Source organism: Galleria mellonella, unplaced genomic scaffold (assembly GCF_026898425.1).
Source record: "Galleria mellonella isolate WM207_F2 unplaced genomic scaffold, CSIRO_AGI_GalMel_v1 utg4535, whole genome shotgun sequence".
Lineage (NCBI taxonomy): Eukaryota > Metazoa > Arthropoda > Insecta > Lepidoptera > Pyralidae > Galleria > Galleria mellonella.
In genome coordinates this window covers 382572-402059 of record NW_026442101.1, presented here as the reverse complement: position 1 = coordinate 402059, position 19488 = coordinate 382572, and the positions used below count along the sequence as shown (strand labels likewise).

Here is a 19488-nt window from a genome sequence, read left to right as displayed (position 1 = left end):
AAATAAACGTAATTATTGGTCATTATTATATAATGACTAAATCATCTTGACGATGTGATAAATTATTCACTTTATCCGGATATTATTCACAATAGCAGTTAAAGTAAAAAAAAAAAAAAACACTTTGACTAACATCAATGTTTTTTTTTATTTATTTATTTATTTTGTAAAATAGATATTTAATATGATTAATTCTATGTCAATTATCACTTTATCTAAATCAAGTAAATATATCTAATGGTTGGACAGTATATATATTTGCCAGATTTATTGCTTTCGCTTCAACTTATATACGAATAGAAAATAAAAAAAATCGTTGTCATTGTCAGAGTAGATACTCTAATGGATAATAGATGACGTAAAAAAATAAACATGTGAAAAAATGTCGAAGAAAAAAATATACCAAGCACCTACACGAGAAATGAAGTCGTTGGCACAGCTAGTACCTTCATAAGTAAATTGAAATAATGTAAAAGTTGCTCCGAGAACAGGTACCTACTACAAAATTTTAATAATAAAATTAAAACAATTGCCTACTCACCCAAAAATATACGTTCGAAGTTTAACTCTTCCACGAATTCATTCCAAAATTTGAAAACACAACACAAAACATCATTCACAGAACGAAAAAAAAAATTAAATTTCGAATTTCAAACCGCGCGCATTTTGAACATCGAAAGAAGTTCGAGACAATGTCGTATCACGTGGAACGCGCGTGCTCCCGACGAACCACGCGCGGACTCTGGCCGACTGCTTTCGGGAGACCGGGATGACAGGACAGCCACTGACTGACGGTCGCAAGCGGGAATTAGCGGGATCAAGACACAAACGGGATTTTTGGAAATCGATGCTTTTTAAATATTTTCAAAAGTAGAGTTCAAGCACATTGCTGTCGAGTTCGGAAATAATGCAATCATTTAAAAATCAAAAATTATAGTAATATTGAAGGGATAAGGTGGAACCAAACAGGTATACATTTTTACCGTTTCGGTAAAATCTTGTCTTTTTGCACAAGCTTAACTTTACCTAGCTAAAATACAGTAAAATAATAAATTCCAGCAACAATTTGTACAGATGGACAACGAAAATTGTCCAGGAATAGATTTTTTTTATAGATGATAATGGAATGGTAACCCCGCCTGCACTATCGGTATATACTACTGGGGCGCCAGTGAGAGATGATATGAGGATGAAAATACAGGGTCAGTTAGCCTATCGTGTTGTATACACTTGGAATTCAGCACGATAGTTTCCAGGAGGCACCACGTGGAGGTCGACCTGACTGAGTACATTGCTAAAAATACGACTGGTAGTTCGCATTGCTAACAATCCTTCCCCCCCCCCCCCTCAAGCAATTGATATTATTACCATGTGGAAAAGAAAATTGACCGGCAATTTCCTTATCGTCTTAGGAATTGCTGCTGTATTAGATATTTTTAGGGGACTAAGAAACCGTAGACCTTATGTATTTAATCATCATCATTTAACTGTCCACTGCTTAACCTAAGATTTCTCCATAAAGAGAGTAATGACAATAGTTGTCACGTGGGGGGAAAGGGATTGTTAGTAATGGAGACTGAAAATCCCATTGCTAGCAATATCCCCAACCAGGTCGACCTCCTCGCGGTTCCCCCTGGAAACTATCGTGGTTAATTCCTGATGAATTCATCATGATGGGCTAACTGGCCTGTTTTTATTCTCATCTATCACCCTTCGCTGGTGCTCCGCCAGCGTATCCCGTTAGCACAGGTGGGGTTACCATACCATTTTTACCCATCAAAAAAAATCTATTAAATGGATACATAAAATTATGTTATGGTAGGTCAAGTCGTCGCTATCGTGGTCCGTATAAATATCAATTAACAACGCCATCTATTAGTTGCAACTAATACTTCAAGTAATGCCGTCACACAACCGGTAAGTGTGATTTTCTATACAACTGGAAGATGGCACTGATTGGTTTTATTTAAAATTGTTATTATGTTTAAATTATGAATACTAGCGACCTGCCACAGTTTTATGTAATTCATAAAAACATTAAGTTACATTGAAACCTGTTACTAAATCCGTTGTGAGGTTTAGATGTAGGTAATCGTAAAAATAAATCGAGAGCGACTTTGTCATTTAAAAATATTTTTACAATCCCCATTTTTTTTTTATAAAATATAATTCATATCTATAATAATAAGAGGAAATATTTTTTTTTAGTTTGTTTATTCATTTATAGTTTATACTCATTAAAACATTTGTACAGGGCGGATTTAATGCCTGATGGTATTCTTTACCAGTGAACCGTACACTAAACAGAGAGAGAGTAATTGTTTGTTTGTTTGTTATAGACAAATTCAAATATATACAACCAATTTTAAGAACTCTTTCATCTATAAAAAAATCCATTACAGTCATGCCGAATCACTAATATACAATCTATCTATACTTATAAATCTGTAGAGAGGTAAATTCTGTACATGAAATATATTTCCAAAATAACTAACATATCAGGGGGTGATTAGTGATCGATACTGATGCCAAAAATGCAATCAGTAAAGTTTTTGCCTGTCTGTCTGTATGTTCGTTATAGAAACTGTTAACACATGGAAACTTTTTGGTATTTATAATAATTTGAATTTAATAAAAAACAAAAAAAAAAACTTATTCTTTTTCTAGCTGTCAACAAGTCTTTTATTTCATAAAATTTAAAATATTAAAAAATAAAGCATAATACAACTAGAACACTGACAGAAACAAAAACTACTCGACGAATTTTAACGAAACTTGGTACAATTAATTATTCTTCATACTCCTGGGCAGGTTATAGTATACTTTTCATCACGCTACCATCAATAGGAACACAGCAGTGAAGGGAAATGTTGGGAAAACGGGAGAAGTTACTCCATTTTTAAGCGTCCGTCGCGTGCGCAGCCTTAATGGCCACTTTTTAAAATGTAAAAATGTCATCCCGAGCGACGCCGGGACGGGCCGCTAGTAGATAATAAAATTCTATTAACATTCCAAATAATAAGTTTGTAAAATTATTTGCATAATACGTTTGATTAAATGGATTGAGATAAGTTACCTAGGTACCTAGAAAAATAAATATATTTTTTTTATACAACTTAGAATGGCAAACAAGCTGACGGCCCACCTGATGGAAAGTGGTAACAGTCGCCTATAGACACGAGCAGTATCATGGACATAACAGAGTATACTGTTTCGCCCATGATACCCCCCATGCGTTGCCATTCCTGTGGACTCAGGTGTTATTCCTCTGTACCCTGTAAATTCACGCCATATCCCCACCCTTCAAACCGAAACACAGCCATGCAAACACAACTGCTTCACGGTAGAAACACGAATGGAACAGAGGTACCCAAGCAATCGACTTTTGTACAAAGTCTCCCTCTGGTAGCACATTTAATATAACTCACGCAAGCGAAACCACGAGATACCGCTTGTACAACGGATTGTGCTAAGAGGAATTGTTCAATGTGATGCCTACGGCCACTTTCTACCATCGTACGGCTCGCCATCGACAGGGAGTTCACCCTCATACCCTACAGCCTAAATGGTCGCGTACAGCGCGGTTTCAGATATGTTTTCTCCCACGAACACTCAGGTTATGGAATGAACTCCCTACCTAGGTTTTCCCAAGAGACTTCAGCATGAGGTTCTTCAAAAAAGGGGTAAAGAGTCAAGGTCGGCAACGCACGCGTAATACCCCTGGTATTGCATGCGTTCATAGGCTACAGTAACCGCTTACCATCAGGTGGGCCGTATGCTTGTTTGCCACCTCAGTGGTATAAAAAGAAAAGATACAGCTGGTGAATTAATAATTAAATATTACCATTAGTTAGCCATAATTTATTTATTTATTTATAAAAGACACACCAACAATATGCTCACAACAACTAAGCAGACAAAGTACAATGTTATAAGTAAGTAAAAAGTGAAAAATTACTATTGAAAAATGCTTAAATCTAAGTTTACTTTAACAAAAACAGTTGAGTTACTTATATATGTCAACATATTTATTATTTTTTAATAGAAATATCTATAATGCTTTCTCCTATTATTGTAGGCATACTGCCCGCTAGTAATTAATGCTCCTTTCCACTCAGGGTTTGCTGGAAGAGAACTCTTACAGAGTTAAGCTCGCCTGTTGTATCTCCATCCATCTTTATTATATATATATATATATATATATATATATATATATATATATATATATATATATATATATATATATATATATATATATATATATATATATATATATATATATATATATACATTATATGTTGTAATTTTTTGTGTACAATAAAGAATAAATAAATAAATAGAACATCTCACTCCTCTCTACCAAGCTTAAGGCCATATGAACACATCAATTAAAGGTGTATACAGCTCTCACAGACAAGCGTCAATGTATACTAAGTAACAATTATACAATTAGAGAAGACCTAACTACCAATTCATATTATTAGTAAGCCCAGTAAACTGCACTAAAGAATTACCAAAGATGTCGGTATCATGGTCAACGTTTACGGCTTTATTATAGGATGATAACATACTTTTGAGGGGAGAATTGGATCCTAAGTTAGTATGACAAGCGTATGTTCAAAATGTGTGAACTATTTTAGCAGATCTAATATTGAAATTACGTGGTATAATTAATTCCAACCGTTTGAACTCCATTGAAAACAAAAGTGAAACGGATTGTTCTAAATAATGGTATCGAATTAGGGCAGTGTTATAAATGAACGCAACGGTAGACAGCAGTACAGCAGTGAGCGCCCGTCGCGTCGACACGATGCGCGGTGTCGCTATGGTAGTGGGCGTCGCGTCAAACAATGTTGTTCAAGTCAAAATGTATGTATGGTTTTTTCAACCGACTTTAAAAATGGGAGTTCTCAATTCGGTTTTTTTAATGGGTGATAATAAGTATGTGTTAGCCCATCGTGATGAATTCCAGAGGTATTCATCACGATTGACTAACTAACCTGTCTTATATTCACCTGTCATCCCTCTCTGGTGCCCCGCCAGCGTATAACGTTAGTGTAGGTGGATAACCATTGCATTAGGGGGGAAAGGGATTGTTAGTAATAGAGACTGAGAATCCCATTGCTAGCAATATACCCAACCAGGTCGACCTCGTCGCGGTTCCCCTGGAAATCATGGTTAATTCCTGATGAATTCATCATGATGGGCTAACTGACCTGTTTTCATTCTCATCTATCACCCTTCACTGGTGCTCCGCCAGCGTATCCCGTTAGCGCAGGCGGGGCTACCATACCATTTTCACACTATAAAAAAAAACCATTGCATTATCACCCTTTAAAAGATATTTGCTAGCAATGAGACTTTTAGACCCCATTACGGCGGTGTCATCGTTACGCAGTCATTATTCCTAATTGCACCTAAATAATTATATAATAACTGACCCGACCACAAGATAATTTAATTATGTATAACGGTAATAAAAATAAAAAATCAATTTCTTAAATGATTTATTACGGATTTCATTTAGAGGTTTTTCTATGATAATTTCAACAAAATTTGGTTACATTTTCAGTTAGTTCTGTTTAAACAAATTATTGTTTTTACAATATTTAATTATTCTTTTTATCAACTAAGAATAGCAAAGAAGCTGACGACCCACCTGATGGTAAGTGGTAACCGCCGTCTATAGACATGAGCAGTACCGTGGACATAACAGAGTGTACTGTTTCGCTCATGATAGCCCCCATGCGTTGCCATACCTAAGGACTCAAGTGTTATGTCTGTACACTGTAAATTCACTGCTATATGTATATATATTCTTTATTGCACTAAAACATACAGTAACAACAATAAGTTAATAACAATGTTAGCAAAGGCGAACTTATCTCTAAAAGAGATCTCTTCCAGTCAACCTAACGCAGTATATCCCACCCTTCAAACCGAAACACAGCCATGCAAATACAACTGCTTCACTGTTGAAACACGAATGGGACAGAGGTGCCCAAGCAAACGACTTTTGTACAAAGTCTCCCTCTGGTTTACTATTTTAGATGCGAACAGAACAAAATGTGTATGATCTACATTAAAGGTAGTTAATATATGTAGTTGAAGGGTGGGATATGGCGTGAATTTACTGGGTACAGAGGAATAACACCTGAGTCCTCAGGAATGGCAACGCCTGGGGGGTATCATGGGCGAAACAGTATACTCTGTTATGTCCATGGTACTGCTCATGTCTATAGGCGACGGTTACCACTTTCCATCAGGTGGTGGTGGTATAAAAACAATGTGCTGAAGTAGTAAAAATAAATTATATGTATATCAATCGATCTATCACAAGGTTAAGAGACCCACCAATTAGTGGTATCAATAAATACACCTAGATATAACGCAATTACTTTAAACGATCAATAATCAATAATCTCCTCACGGCCATATTCAGTTTAACTTAAATTCTATGTGAAGGTTAACGAACCCTTCACACCGGATTCGAGTAAAAATGTGCACTCGCTTATTCGAGCTTCACATTTTAATTTTCAGAAGTGATAACAGATATAGAAAGTTGTGGGAGTCACAGTATAATTTTATATGTATTACTTATCAGCATCACCTTCCTACCCTTATCCCAATTATTATATGGGGTCGGCGTAATATAGTTTTCATCTATGTTACAAAAAGATTTGGCTTTTAGTTTCACAACCGACCGCCTGCTTGACGTCAACCCTCTTTGGGATCTATGCATTAATTATATATTTAAATAATTATTTGGTTTGGTCATTTGGAAAGGATGGATGAAAGAAGAATTACGAAAGAGATTTATCGAGCAAGAATGAATGTTGATGTCGGTAGGGACCGCCCTAGACGGACGTATGTTGACCAAATAGGCGACGTGCTGAAGAAGGGCCAAATTAAAAGTACCCGTAACCGGCGAGCGTGTATGAATAGATTGATGAATGGGGAAGAAGCGAAAGAGGTTTGTTTGAATCGAAGCATTTGGCGTTCCATTGTTTGTGCCTACCCTAATGGGAGACAGGCGTGACAGATATGTATGTATGTATGTAAAATAATTATTTATTCTGCTGCCTTTGGCCTTACTGCGGTTGCCAACCAGTTTGCCAAGTCTGGGAACTACTGGCAAACCTCTTCTTATAGGGGAAGCTTATATTTAGCAGTGGATAATTAAAAGCTGATATGATGATATGGAGAAAAGTGATAATGTGAACAACTAGTCCCATTGCTAGCAATACACCCTGTCAGATCGACCACTACATAGTCCCCCCTGGAAACCATCGTGCTGAATTTCAGGCATATTCATTACGACAGACTAGCAGACCTGTCTTTTTATCCTCACCTATCATCTCTCTCTGGTGTCCCTCCCCCCAGCATATATCGATAGCGCAGGCGGGGTTACCATTTTATTATCATCTATTAAAAAGGCCTTGATGATCTGATAATGCTAGCTTTAAAAGGTTCATGACACCTTAGTCCTAAGAAATGGCAAATCATGAGGGTTCCAATATATTTTTCTGCAATATTTATTTTACATTTCTATATACAATTAACTGACAGGCAACTAACTAAAGAGTAACTGTTGGGCAACAGTTGTCTTTCATTTACCACTTTCTGGTAGAGTCTCAGTTAAGTTGCGTAAAAAAATACCCATTATTCAAAGTTTGGTGTTTAAATTGTACTGCAACGTTAAGTGCTTAAATGTCTTTCTCAGCTGGACTATTTCAATTCAGTTTAGAGTTAAACAATTGCTTGTTATCGTAAGCCGTTGCACCAGCTTAGCTGGTACCTGGCGTCGGATATAGATTAGTAGTACCTTGTCGGTATAAACAATGCATTCTAGATCTGCCGTCGGTATGCACGTACGAAGAACGATGCAACAGCGACTGTAACTTCAGTTCTATTTTCGAAGCCAGTGTCGCGGACCGATACGCGCATGACCGGCCTATCTGAGTCCGTCTCTAGCGTATAGTCAGTCCGCACGCCGCAGCTGACAGCGCGGTCGCGCGTCGCCCGCGACCCGTCGAAATATAATAACAAACCCGACCCGTACCGCGGTCCGCGATCGTGTGCACCGGCATTATCTAATTTTATTCCAAATTCAAATCCAAGTGTCACTAGTGCCATCTGTTGTTCAAGTACAAAATGAGGCGTAACGTCAAGATATTGTTCCTTATTGGGGCAGTGTGGATTTTCTTCCTATTCTACTACATGCAGCCTGATTCGGCACAATCGAAGGTAAGGCACTAAGGATCCGTGGAACGCTGCCAATTTCGTGTGGTGCTTTGTTTTGTTGTAGATCAGCTGATAGGTTATGGACCTCTGCAGCTAGCCGGCGTGCAGTGCGCATGATCCGCCCACGCGCTGCGATAACTGCATTGACAGTTCACGATTTGAATGTCGAATGTTATTATTTTTAATTTTTATAATAAAACTCTTTGTTTAGAATCACAAGTGAAAGCTTTGTTTTCTCTTGTTTTGTGTACAATTTCGTTTCACCTTGACCTGGAACGCGACCACTGAGATCGCAAACATTCGAGTTAGATACAGTTAATTGCAAAATAATGACCTGAGAACTATTTGATAAATTCATGAATACAATTAGCTTTTTTTTTATTTATCTCGTATGTCCATTTATAAATTAACAAAACATTATGTGAAATATTTAACCTAATAATTTTATTTGCTCTTTTTAACTTTAAAACAAAAACGGTAATTTTGTTACCGCTAGATACGTTTTTTGTGTAATATTTAACAATCATTGAATTAATAAAATTAACTTAATTTTCTTTAACGATGGTACTTTTGCAGAAATTAATAAATTCATGGCGTGTAGGTTACAATTTACAATCCTTTACCGACTTACCTTGAGCCAACGAAAACCTGTCACAATTCTCTAAAGTTCACGGTCTTTTATTAAGCACTACACAAGTAATATTATTTAATAGCATATAAGACATATTATTCTTATTAAATTAAGCACTTGATAGTTGATAACAGATAAGATTTTAAATTTCCTGCTTTAACACCATTCCAAGATCTGCATTCTAAAACGTACTGTTATTTTGCGGAAATTTGTTTTCCTTATTAGATTGCTTACGGAGGAAAGCCGGTATAAGCCTAGTTTGGGTGATTTAGTAATATAATTGAGTACCTAAGACGTACCTATCTAATCAATAAATTGTTTTCAAATAAAACTTACTAAATTAAACGCTCTTCTACTAAAATACTAAAACGATGTGAACTACGAAAGCGTAATCTGAACCTACATCTTCTACCTTCACCTGAAAGATGCTAATGGATTTAAAACAAATATCAACTGAAATGCTTTATTTTCGGTTGTTTGTATTTTATAGATTTTTTTTTGTAATTAAGAATAGCTTAATAAATATTTCTTTCTTTCTTTCATTCAAATTGCCAAAACAGTGTGAACTAGGGTTTACTAGTCTGAACGCCGTACGTTCATTAGCTCTTGTTCGATTAATTACCCGATAAAGTATCAGTTAAACCATGAGTTACAGCGAGTGTAGAGTTACTAACTGGTAGACGCATAGTAACTAGGCTATCAAGTTAAGGTTATAAGATTAAAAATTATAAACTAGGCTATAAAGGGATACCACTTTCAATTTTTTTTTTCATTCTGTCTTTATGTAAAAACAATAAATGTGTCATCTCTTTCCTTCAAGAAAAAGACCTAATTTGAAAAAAAAATATAAAACTATAATTGTTAAAAAAAAAAAAAAAAACTTAATTCATAACAAAATTAATAGAGGACAAATATGGAAGCACATTCTATTGATTAAAAAAAATAATAATGTCTGTTCAGAATTGGGAAAGTATCAAGAACAAATGTCGTATGTCTTGGTACTTACTTCACTCTATACTCTATATTTATACCCATTCTGGGGCATACGAAAAACTTGAGAATAAGCGGAAAAGTTAGAAGAAGACGAAGTGATGTTAATAGAAAGAGGCAAATATCATTTACGAAGTTCAACACTGAGGAGGGTGCTTCGATCAATATTGTTCTGTAGGGGCGTGCGAGGGAGAAAGCATTTCCATTCAGGCGTCCAATTCATATTTTAGATTATAAATTTGCTGTTATAAATTAGTTGAATATACAACGTTTAAGTTCGAAAAACAAAAATAAATTTATTAATAATAAATGTAAAGTTGTTTGAATATTTGTTGCTCAGCAGTATAGAAATACAACGTCTAGTTAACATGCCTTAATTTTCCGCGTTGTTCTTAAAATTAATCTCATCTCACCGGCACTTGTAATGAGCACCTAATCAGGTCTTATCAGTAAAAATAGCTTCCGTTGTCTAGCAGCAAATATAGATAACAATATTATCCTCGCAGTTGCACCATTAGTGTGTTAAAATAACACGAGTGAGTTAAAATAACAAACGTTTAATACAAAATTTTAAAATTCATTAAGTATGCCACAATTGAACTGCAAAATTTCAAATATCCAAAACCGCTACGCAATTTATAGTAGATTTTTTTTATGCAACTTGGAATGCCAAACTGACGGCTCACCTGATGGAAAGTGGTAACCGTCGCCTATAGACATGAGCAGTACCGTGGATATAACAGAGTATACTGTTTCGCCCATGATACCCCCCATGCGTTGCCATTCCTGAGGACTCAGATGTTATTCCTCTGTACCCTGTAAATTCACTGTCATATCCCACCCTTCAAACCGAAACACAGCGATGTAAAAACAACTGCTTTACGGTTGAAACAGAGGTACCCAAGCAATCGACTTTTGTACAGTCTCCCATTGTATTGTGTATTGTGTACAATAAATAATAGAGAGTAAAATATAAAAAAATATCTGAACAAGTTTTAATGAGCACTGCATATGGATTTGTGTGATGCACAGAGCCCGTGACCGAAACGGATGCAGCCGCAGTGGTTTTTATCCTTTCTCTTGTTGACTAAATTAATAACCTAGTTTCAATTTCACCTTTACTGATATTACAAAAGTAAACAACTGAATTGTTTAAATATATTGTATTGTATTGTAAAATCTTTATTGCACATAATTCAAATTGAGCACTGATAAATGATTTAATATACAATGGCGGACTTATCCCATTAAGGGATCTCTTACAGTCAACCTTTGAGAAGTTGAAAGAAAACTATAGAATGTATAAGGGTAATAACTGTACAGCTAAAGATAAACTAAATAATACCCAGTAAAAAATTAAATATATATTACAATAACAACATCTCTATATACCTACATATGTAAATAATAAAAGTACATGAACAATAATATAACATTAATACATAAATAAATAAAAACTTACACACGTATATACATATATATACATACATACACGCAAACACATACCTACACACACACACATATATATATAAACACATACATACAAATACATCATAAGCAAATAAACTATTGAACAGAATCAGGTGAAATTTTCTATTTTTTTTTGGGAAACAATTAATTTCTTATTACACTTAGTACATACATATACTTTTTTATACCACTGAGGTGGCAAACAAGCATACGGCCACCTGATGGTAAGTGGTTACCGCAACCTATGAACACCTGCAATACCAGAGGTATTACACGTGCGTTGCCGACCCTGAAGAAACCTCTTTACCCCCCTTTTGAAGAACCCCATGCTGTAGTCTCTTGAGAAAACTTCGGCAGGGAGCTCATTCCATAACCTGAGTGTTCGTAAGAGGAAATCATCAACAACTGCTTCACGGTTGAAACACGAATGGGACAGAGGTACCCAAGCAATCGACTTTTGTACAAAACCTTCCCCTTAGAGGGAATTTTGGCAGTAATTTGCCACGCTTGACAGGCGGATCGGCAACCGCAGTTAGGCTTTTAGAGACGCTTTAAGAAAGACGATACTGCCAATACCTCGCCATCCCTTAGTCGACTCTTACGACACCCACAGGAAAGAAAGGGATGGCGTATTCTATGCCGGGACCACACGGCGACTTTTATTAGACACAACTTTTAGAAGACAAAAATATATGATATAAACTAAACAAATTAAGCTAAATTTAACGCAACCGAAGTTATGAAAACAGTAACTTAATATACGAAATAAAGCGCAGATCATTAATTCTGCGTGTTAGCCTTTCGCGTGCTGAACATTCACATTTGTTTTCCCCGTGACAGGTTATGCGTCAGTATTTTGACGTATGAAAATGTAATGATGTCCCACCTACATTATTTTGTACCAATATAAATCAGATAGGATCGTGTCCTTTCCGAAGGAGTTAGACCAATATTTCCCTATATTTTTTGTGCCATACCCCATTTGAACATTTCTAAAATGTTTATGCCCCCATACATAATTTTTCCCGACAAAGTTTACTTGATGACTCTAATCGACCAGTTGATATTTTGGTAACGTCAAACGAAATTATAGCTAATAAATATATGCAGCATTTTTTGCAATTTTTTCAATGGGGGGTATCATGGGCGAAACAGTATACTCTGTTATGCCCATGGTACTGCTCATGTCTATAGTCAACACGTTACAGATATATACACACATATGTATTTATGAGGAGACTTTGTACAAAAGTCGATTGCTTGGGTACCTCTGTCCCATTCGCGTTTCAACCGTGAAGCAGCTATGTTTGCATGGCTGTGTTTCGGTTTGAAGGGTGGGATATGGCGTGAATTTACTGGGTACAGAAGAATAACACCTGAGTCCTCAGGAATGGCAACGCATGGGGGGTATCATGGATGAAACGGTATACTCTGTTATGCCCATGGTACTGCTCATGTCTATAGGCGACGGTTACCACTTACCATCAGATGGGCCGTCAGCTTGTTTGCCATTCTAAGTTGTATAAAAAAAATACTTGTATTATACAACATAAATGTTCTCGTATGATCAGAAATTCAGTTTTCTAAACTTAATACTTTTGGCAATTTGTTGATAGTTAGAACAAGTGATTTCACAAGTATAGATAACGCATAAGTATACTTGATGCACTGAAGAGGTGAAGGCTGTCTCTCATTAATAGACTTCATGCCCTTCCCTATCAGAGGTTAATCTCCGACCGTTAACTCTACACCGATATTGCAACACGTGTTCAGCCTCTAAACGAGGCTTCGTCTGGTAATTAATTTAACTACACTTGTAAACCTTATGTTATAGGGTGATATTAAATAGCATCCTTATAAGAGAGTCTACATGGGTATCCCCGTCCCGCTCATGTTTTGGTCGTAAGTAGCGAAAGGGTGAATTCATCATCATATCAGACTTTAACTATTCACTGCTAAACATAAGCCTCCCCCTTGGGGGAGGGGGGGTATAGTAGTTGCCATGCTTGGCAGGCGGATTGACAACTTCAGATAGGCTTTGAAGATGTTTTAAGAAGGACGCGGCTGCCCATCCCTCGCCATCTCTCTCGCCTCTTACAACACCCATGGGAAAGGAAGGGGTGGCTCATTCTATGAAACTTTAGTCGCAAGAATGGCAACGCTCGAGGGGTACCATAGACGTTGTGATGTATTTTATAATGTCTGTGGCAATATTAATGTTTGTAGGTAACCAGTTACTAATGCGTAGATCATCAGCTTGTTTGCCATTTCAAGCTGTAATAAAAAAAAAATTTATTACAAAATTTTAACATATACGCTATAAAATCTATTATTCCATAATCCTATTCAATAGAAGAGTCCAACAATGGTCGGTAGCCCAAATAACGTTTTGTGTACGGCGCTGCTAACTTGGTGTCATTGACCGTTAACTTATGTCCATAAAAAGTGCATAGGTAACTGCTCGTTGAAATGTAGAGTAGCGAAGTACAATGATGCACGATATTTCTATTATTTGCGTAAAAACTAGTTGTAAAGATAAATCATTTCCGATATAAAATTGTAAAGATTAATCGTTTTACAGATAAATCATTTACGTATATTAGCTCTTAAACTGTTAAAGATATTGAAACAAATCAATATCCAATGTTAGTGCTGTTGAATTTGCTCAAAATTGCTGAAACTTTGACACAACTTACCATAATTAATAATTTTTACACATTTGTATTATTTTGCAAATCGTTTCAATATATACCAAGTAAAACAGCGAACCATAGAGATAGATAAGCTCGGAATTTTACAGATGGTAAAACAGCGAACTGTAGAGAGTTAAGTTAGGAATTTTACAGATATTAATGGCTTCAAAGAATCAACAACCGATGGGAAAGAAAAGTTCTTGAGTGGCGGCTTCGTACAGACAGCCGCAGTGTAGGATGGCCTTTACTAGAGGCAAAGTCGACCTCAAATGTGTTGCAAGGATTTTATAGAGACTTAATGGATGCTCAGAACCGTTTATTCAACCTTTAAGGGAAGCTATAATTATTGACACCGAATAATTAAGGGCTAAAAATTATAATGAAAAATATGTAAATTTGAACAAATAAATAATTGGCCCCACAATAAGACTGCTTGCTGATATCTAATTGTGCAATACAAAAAAGATGAAATGAAATGAAATGAGATTTATTCCTAAAACATAACTGTAGTTTATTAAGTTTACAGTACTAATATTAATATTATAATTTTAAATAGGTACAGTAGTTGTGGTTTTAGAACTGGGCTCCTAAATATGTTAATATAATAACCTGTGTTTAGGACTCCAATCACAACCCCATTTAGTATTCTGGGGAAATTAATATAGATATAAAATAACTACAACAAGGTTGTATACTTAATTTATATATATTCTTTATTGCACTTGTAAGTTACAAATAAAATAATCTATTTATAAATGTTGTGAGCAAGGGTGGACTTATCTCTGACAGAGATCTCTTCCAGTCAACCCAGGACAGTAAGAAAGCATTTCGTTAGCGGGCAGCTGAAGTGCTACAACTATTAATACATAAACAAATATACAGTTAAATAAAATATTAAAATATATAATAAAATATTACATAAATACATACACTATAAATACATATAATACCTACCTGTTTATATAATAAATGTTAAAATAAATGAATATACTACTTACATTAGAAATTTCGTTTAACGATTTTGAGATTTGACAGTTCAATTAGAAAAATACAAATAAAATATTATTCAAGGGAAAGAAAATGTGACTTCAAACTTTTCTTGAAATTTAATAAATAAAAATAAACAGAAATTAAAATACAATATCTTATATCAAATAATATTTCTTTGTTCATGTTTTCATTCCTTGATAAACTCATTTTGATAGTTTTGATGAGAGAATTTCAATAATACTTGGTTACGTTAGCGTTACCTTCTATTAGAACGAACGATACATTCTCCACAAAGGTACTAATCAACAGACTACATTGGAGATGTTTGTGCAAAGTCAAATGTTTGTAATCCCTACTAGAGATACAATACTATTGTTTACTTTTATACCATTGTCAATGAAACAATTACTTCATTCCTCAATAGGATCCTTTATTCCCGTCATTTGTACCGGCGTTTGGTCGTAACAGAGGCTCGTGGAAGAATTTTGGCACAGTTTTATAATGTCATTTGTAGGCAGCTCGCGGCTGATGTGTCCGGTGTCCTGGACGAATGACGTAGTAACCTAATCTTGTGTCAGTAGGGCACCAGTACCATGACGTTATGTTTTATTTATTGTTATACCATTTTAATGCAAAAGACGATCATATGGTAGGTTTTTTATTTATTTTTTTTTTTTTGCTCTTCATCCATTTGGCAATATAATACGTATGGTGATGTTACCTTTTGGTATAAAGAGTTTGCCATATGGTAGAATGGGCCACCCCTTCCTTTCCCGTAGATGTATGTAAAATTCTAAGTGCAGTTGCCAATTCGCATGCCAAGTGTGGCAATTACTGACAATACCCCCTTATGGGAAGGCCTATGTTTAGCTTGATATATAAAGAGTTTCTAGATCGCCACCGTTATAAAAACACTAAACGTGTTTGATGTGAATTACCGCAGGTTATTAATTTTAGTTACTTTGCATCACACTCTAAAGTTCGAAACAAATGATAATTATAAATGATCCAAACATTAATTTGGACCTACTTGATCTAAGGATATCTAAATCACAGTCAAACGTTATTCATCTAATCTTTACGTTTTTTTTTATACAACTTAGAATGGCAAACAAGCTGACGGCCCACCTGATGGAAAGTGGTAACCGTCGCCTAGAGACATGAGCAGTACCATGGACATAACAGAGTATACTGTTTCGCCCATGATACCCTCATGCGTTGCCATTCCTGAGGACTCAGGTGTTATTCCTCTGTACCCTGTAAATTCACGCCATATCCCACCCTTCAAACCGAAACACAGCTATACAAACACAACTGCTTCACGGTTGAAACACGAATGGGACAGAGGTACCCAAGCAATCGACTTTTGTACAAAGTCTCCCTCTGGTAAACGTCTCTCAACAGTAATTTATTTATGTATAACAGCATAGATAAACAACAAAAGACACAACGCGTTTACGAAATTTTATTAAAACCATTTTTTGTAGTGCAGTTTTTTAAATTAGCCTGAACAATTTTTTATGATACTTGGTTTATATCTATAAAGATTATATTGTTGTGTAATTAAATAGGAATTTGCTGCTAGCTAGGAGAAAGGATTACTTTATTTGTAAGCTGATAGAAAATTCCGTATGAGTCGCCTACATTAGATACCACTATATGTCCAACTACGTAGATTCCACCATGTAGGACGTCAGCTTGTTTGTCGTACGCAGTTCTACAAATAATGACGTGTCCTTCTTAAACTATAATAGATAATTACAACACAAAAATATAACTGATTCTAGTAAATTTTTTTTATATTGTACTAATTCGATCTCCACGCGGACCTCCATGGAAACCATTATGGTTATTTCTTGGTAAATTCATCATGATTGACTAACTGACCTGATTACACCCTCACTATTTTACCCTCTATCGTTAACTTCCATCATTGGTGCTGACAACTCACTAGCGTAAACCAATATCAAAGGCGGGGTTTCCATTCCGTTTTCATCAATAAACAAATATACCAATTTTACTACTACGACTTCAATTTTGAAAATTCATTCACTTATTAAAAGCTACATCATCAGCATGTGACGTAGGGTTTTTTTTTGATGGGTGAAAATGGTATGGTAACCCCGCCTGCGCTAACGGGATACGCTGGCGGAGCACCAGTGAAGGGTAACAGATGAGGATGAAAACAGGCCAGTTAGCCCATCATGATGAATTCATCAGGAATTACTCATGACAGTTTCCAGGGAGAACCGCGAGGAGGTCGACCTGGTTGGGTATATTGCTAGCAATAGGATTCTCAGTCTCCATTACTAACAATCCCTTTCCCCCTTGTGACGTAGTGTATAATATATTATTTTTGACAATTCTATCTACCCTTTCGAGACCATATTAGCCGTTTGGTATATAAATAAAGGCAATTTTTGCAAAAGGAAATTTAATGCATATTATAAATAGATGCATGAACAATAGACACGGCGATTAGTTTAACAACTTGTTAGCAAGGGTGGGCTTATCTCTGAAAGGGATCTCTTCCAGCCAACCCAGTGCAGTTAAGTGCATAGTATTATCATGTATTATTAGTTAAAAGGTGAGATTACAATCTTTTCTTGAAGGAAGTAATGGAGGAACAATCCTGTATGTCAGCAGGTAGCCTGTTCCACAGTTGTTCAACACGAAATGAGAAGGGATTTCCAAAAAAATTGGTCTTACAAGTAGGGAGTTATAATACTTTAGACTGAACCAGGAATTATGACTTTGTACAAAAGTCGTTTGCTTGGGTACCTCTGTTCCATTCGTGTTTCAACCGTAAAGCAGTTGTGTTTGCATGGCTGTGTTTCGATTTGAAGGGTGGGATATGGCGTGAATTTACTGGGTACAGAGGAATAACACCTGAGTCCTCAGGAATGGCAACACATGGGGAGTATCATGGGCGAAACAGTATACACTGTTATGTCCATGGTACTGCTCATGTCTATAGGCGACGGTTACCACGTTTCGATCAGGTGGGCCGTCAGCTTGTTTGCCATTCTAAGTTGTATAAAAAAATTATTTAATGGTAACAATCATTATTTAAACTGTCTAAAAGTTTTGTATGTGTGTACTGTTTACGTTTCTAATAGATGTAAAATGGCTGACATTTCGTAACAGAACTGAGGTCGTTTACTTGTGCAGTGCGTGTAATGACACCCAACATTGTTAATTGATTCCAAACACGTAGATCCTAAATACAAAGAGCTTTTGTGTTCCAATAACAACAAATATTTGGTGTGTGGACGATAATGGTATTGTCGCCTGTCTGTTTACCCCAGCTGTTTTCACCAGATAAAGAAAAAAGTCGTCCAATTGGATTTTTTTTGTTTCAAACCTTATGAGACGTAGAACTCAACCAAGAAAAAGGTGGTATATAAAAAAACACTAATTTAACAAACTAATTTTGGACTAGATTTGTCATATTTCCTTGTGTGTGCTATGTATATATTTATATGTGTATGTTTAGGTATTTTGTATACATGTAATATATATATGGTAAGTAGTTTAATAAATTATATGTATTTGATATATTTGTACATTACAGGTTTTTGTATTTTATGCACGAAAAATTATTAATTCCCTCTTGCGCCACCTGCCCATTTCTATCTGTTCTCCTTTAACCAAAGGTTGTCTGTAAGAGATTGCCCTAGCGATAAGACCGCCTTTCGTACCTTTATGTGTATATTTCAATCTATATTTATGTTACTATATTACACTTGAATTATTCACTTGTCATTGTATATTTTTATTTATGGTGCAATAAAGAGTTAAATAAATAATTAAAAATAAATAAAACACTAATTTATTTGCATGCTACAATTTCTCACTGTCTAAAACAACGATTCACTTTTTTATATACTATAAAGGTAGCCAACCAGCATACAACTCACCTGATGGTAAACGTTTACTGTAACCCATGAACGCCTGCAACACTACAGCTTTTTAATGGGTGATAATGGAATGGTGACCCCGTCTGTGTTATAGGAATACGCTGAGAGATGAAGATGAAAAGGCAAGTCAGTTAGCCCATCGTGACGAATTCCACTAGAATTAGCCACGACGGTTTCCAAGGAAAGCGCGTGGAGGTCGACCTGATAGGGTATATTGCTAGCAATGAGTCTATTAGATCCCAATACTAACTTTTCCCCCGCAACACTACAGCTACGTGTCACGTGCATGCTGCCGACCTGAAGAAACCTTAACCCTTTGAGTGCCGACGAGCGCCATCGCGCTCGTGCGCATTGCAACTAAAAGTGTCACGAGCGTCATAGCGCTCGTGAAATCAGTCGCTGTTTAGCTTGCTGTAAAAAAAAAAAATATTAAAATTGGATAATTTTTGGAGGAAATACAGTTTTTTTAGAGACAAGGGTGAATGACATCAACACGACAAAGATTTCTTTGGCATTTTTAAGCAGATATGAGTAAAAATCGATGGCACTA

At 35.9% G+C, this 19488-nt stretch overlaps 3 protein-coding genes across 3 annotated transcripts in view; 1 reads left to right on the top strand and 2 right to left on the bottom strand.

Moving 5' to 3' along the window:
* The window catches only part of LOC113514752 (ATP-binding cassette sub-family G member 1-like), a 289243-nt gene that overhangs the window by 54529 nt on the left and 215226 nt on the right, over positions 1-19488 (bottom strand). The window lies entirely within an intron of this gene.
* LOC113523368 (ATP-binding cassette sub-family G member 1-like) overlaps positions 1-19488 on the bottom strand; it is a 238352-nt gene that overhangs the window by 54529 nt on the left and 164335 nt on the right.
* Positions 7938-19488, top strand: part of LOC113514878 (polypeptide N-acetylgalactosaminyltransferase 2-like) — a 137098-nt gene continuing 125547 nt past the window's right edge. The window contains exon 1 of the mRNA XM_052898608.1: positions 7938-8247. Within this exon, the coding sequence (XP_052754568.1) occupies positions 8155-8247 (93 nt within the window). The 5' untranslated portion in view covers positions 7938-8154. The remainder of the gene's footprint in view (positions 8248-19488) is intronic.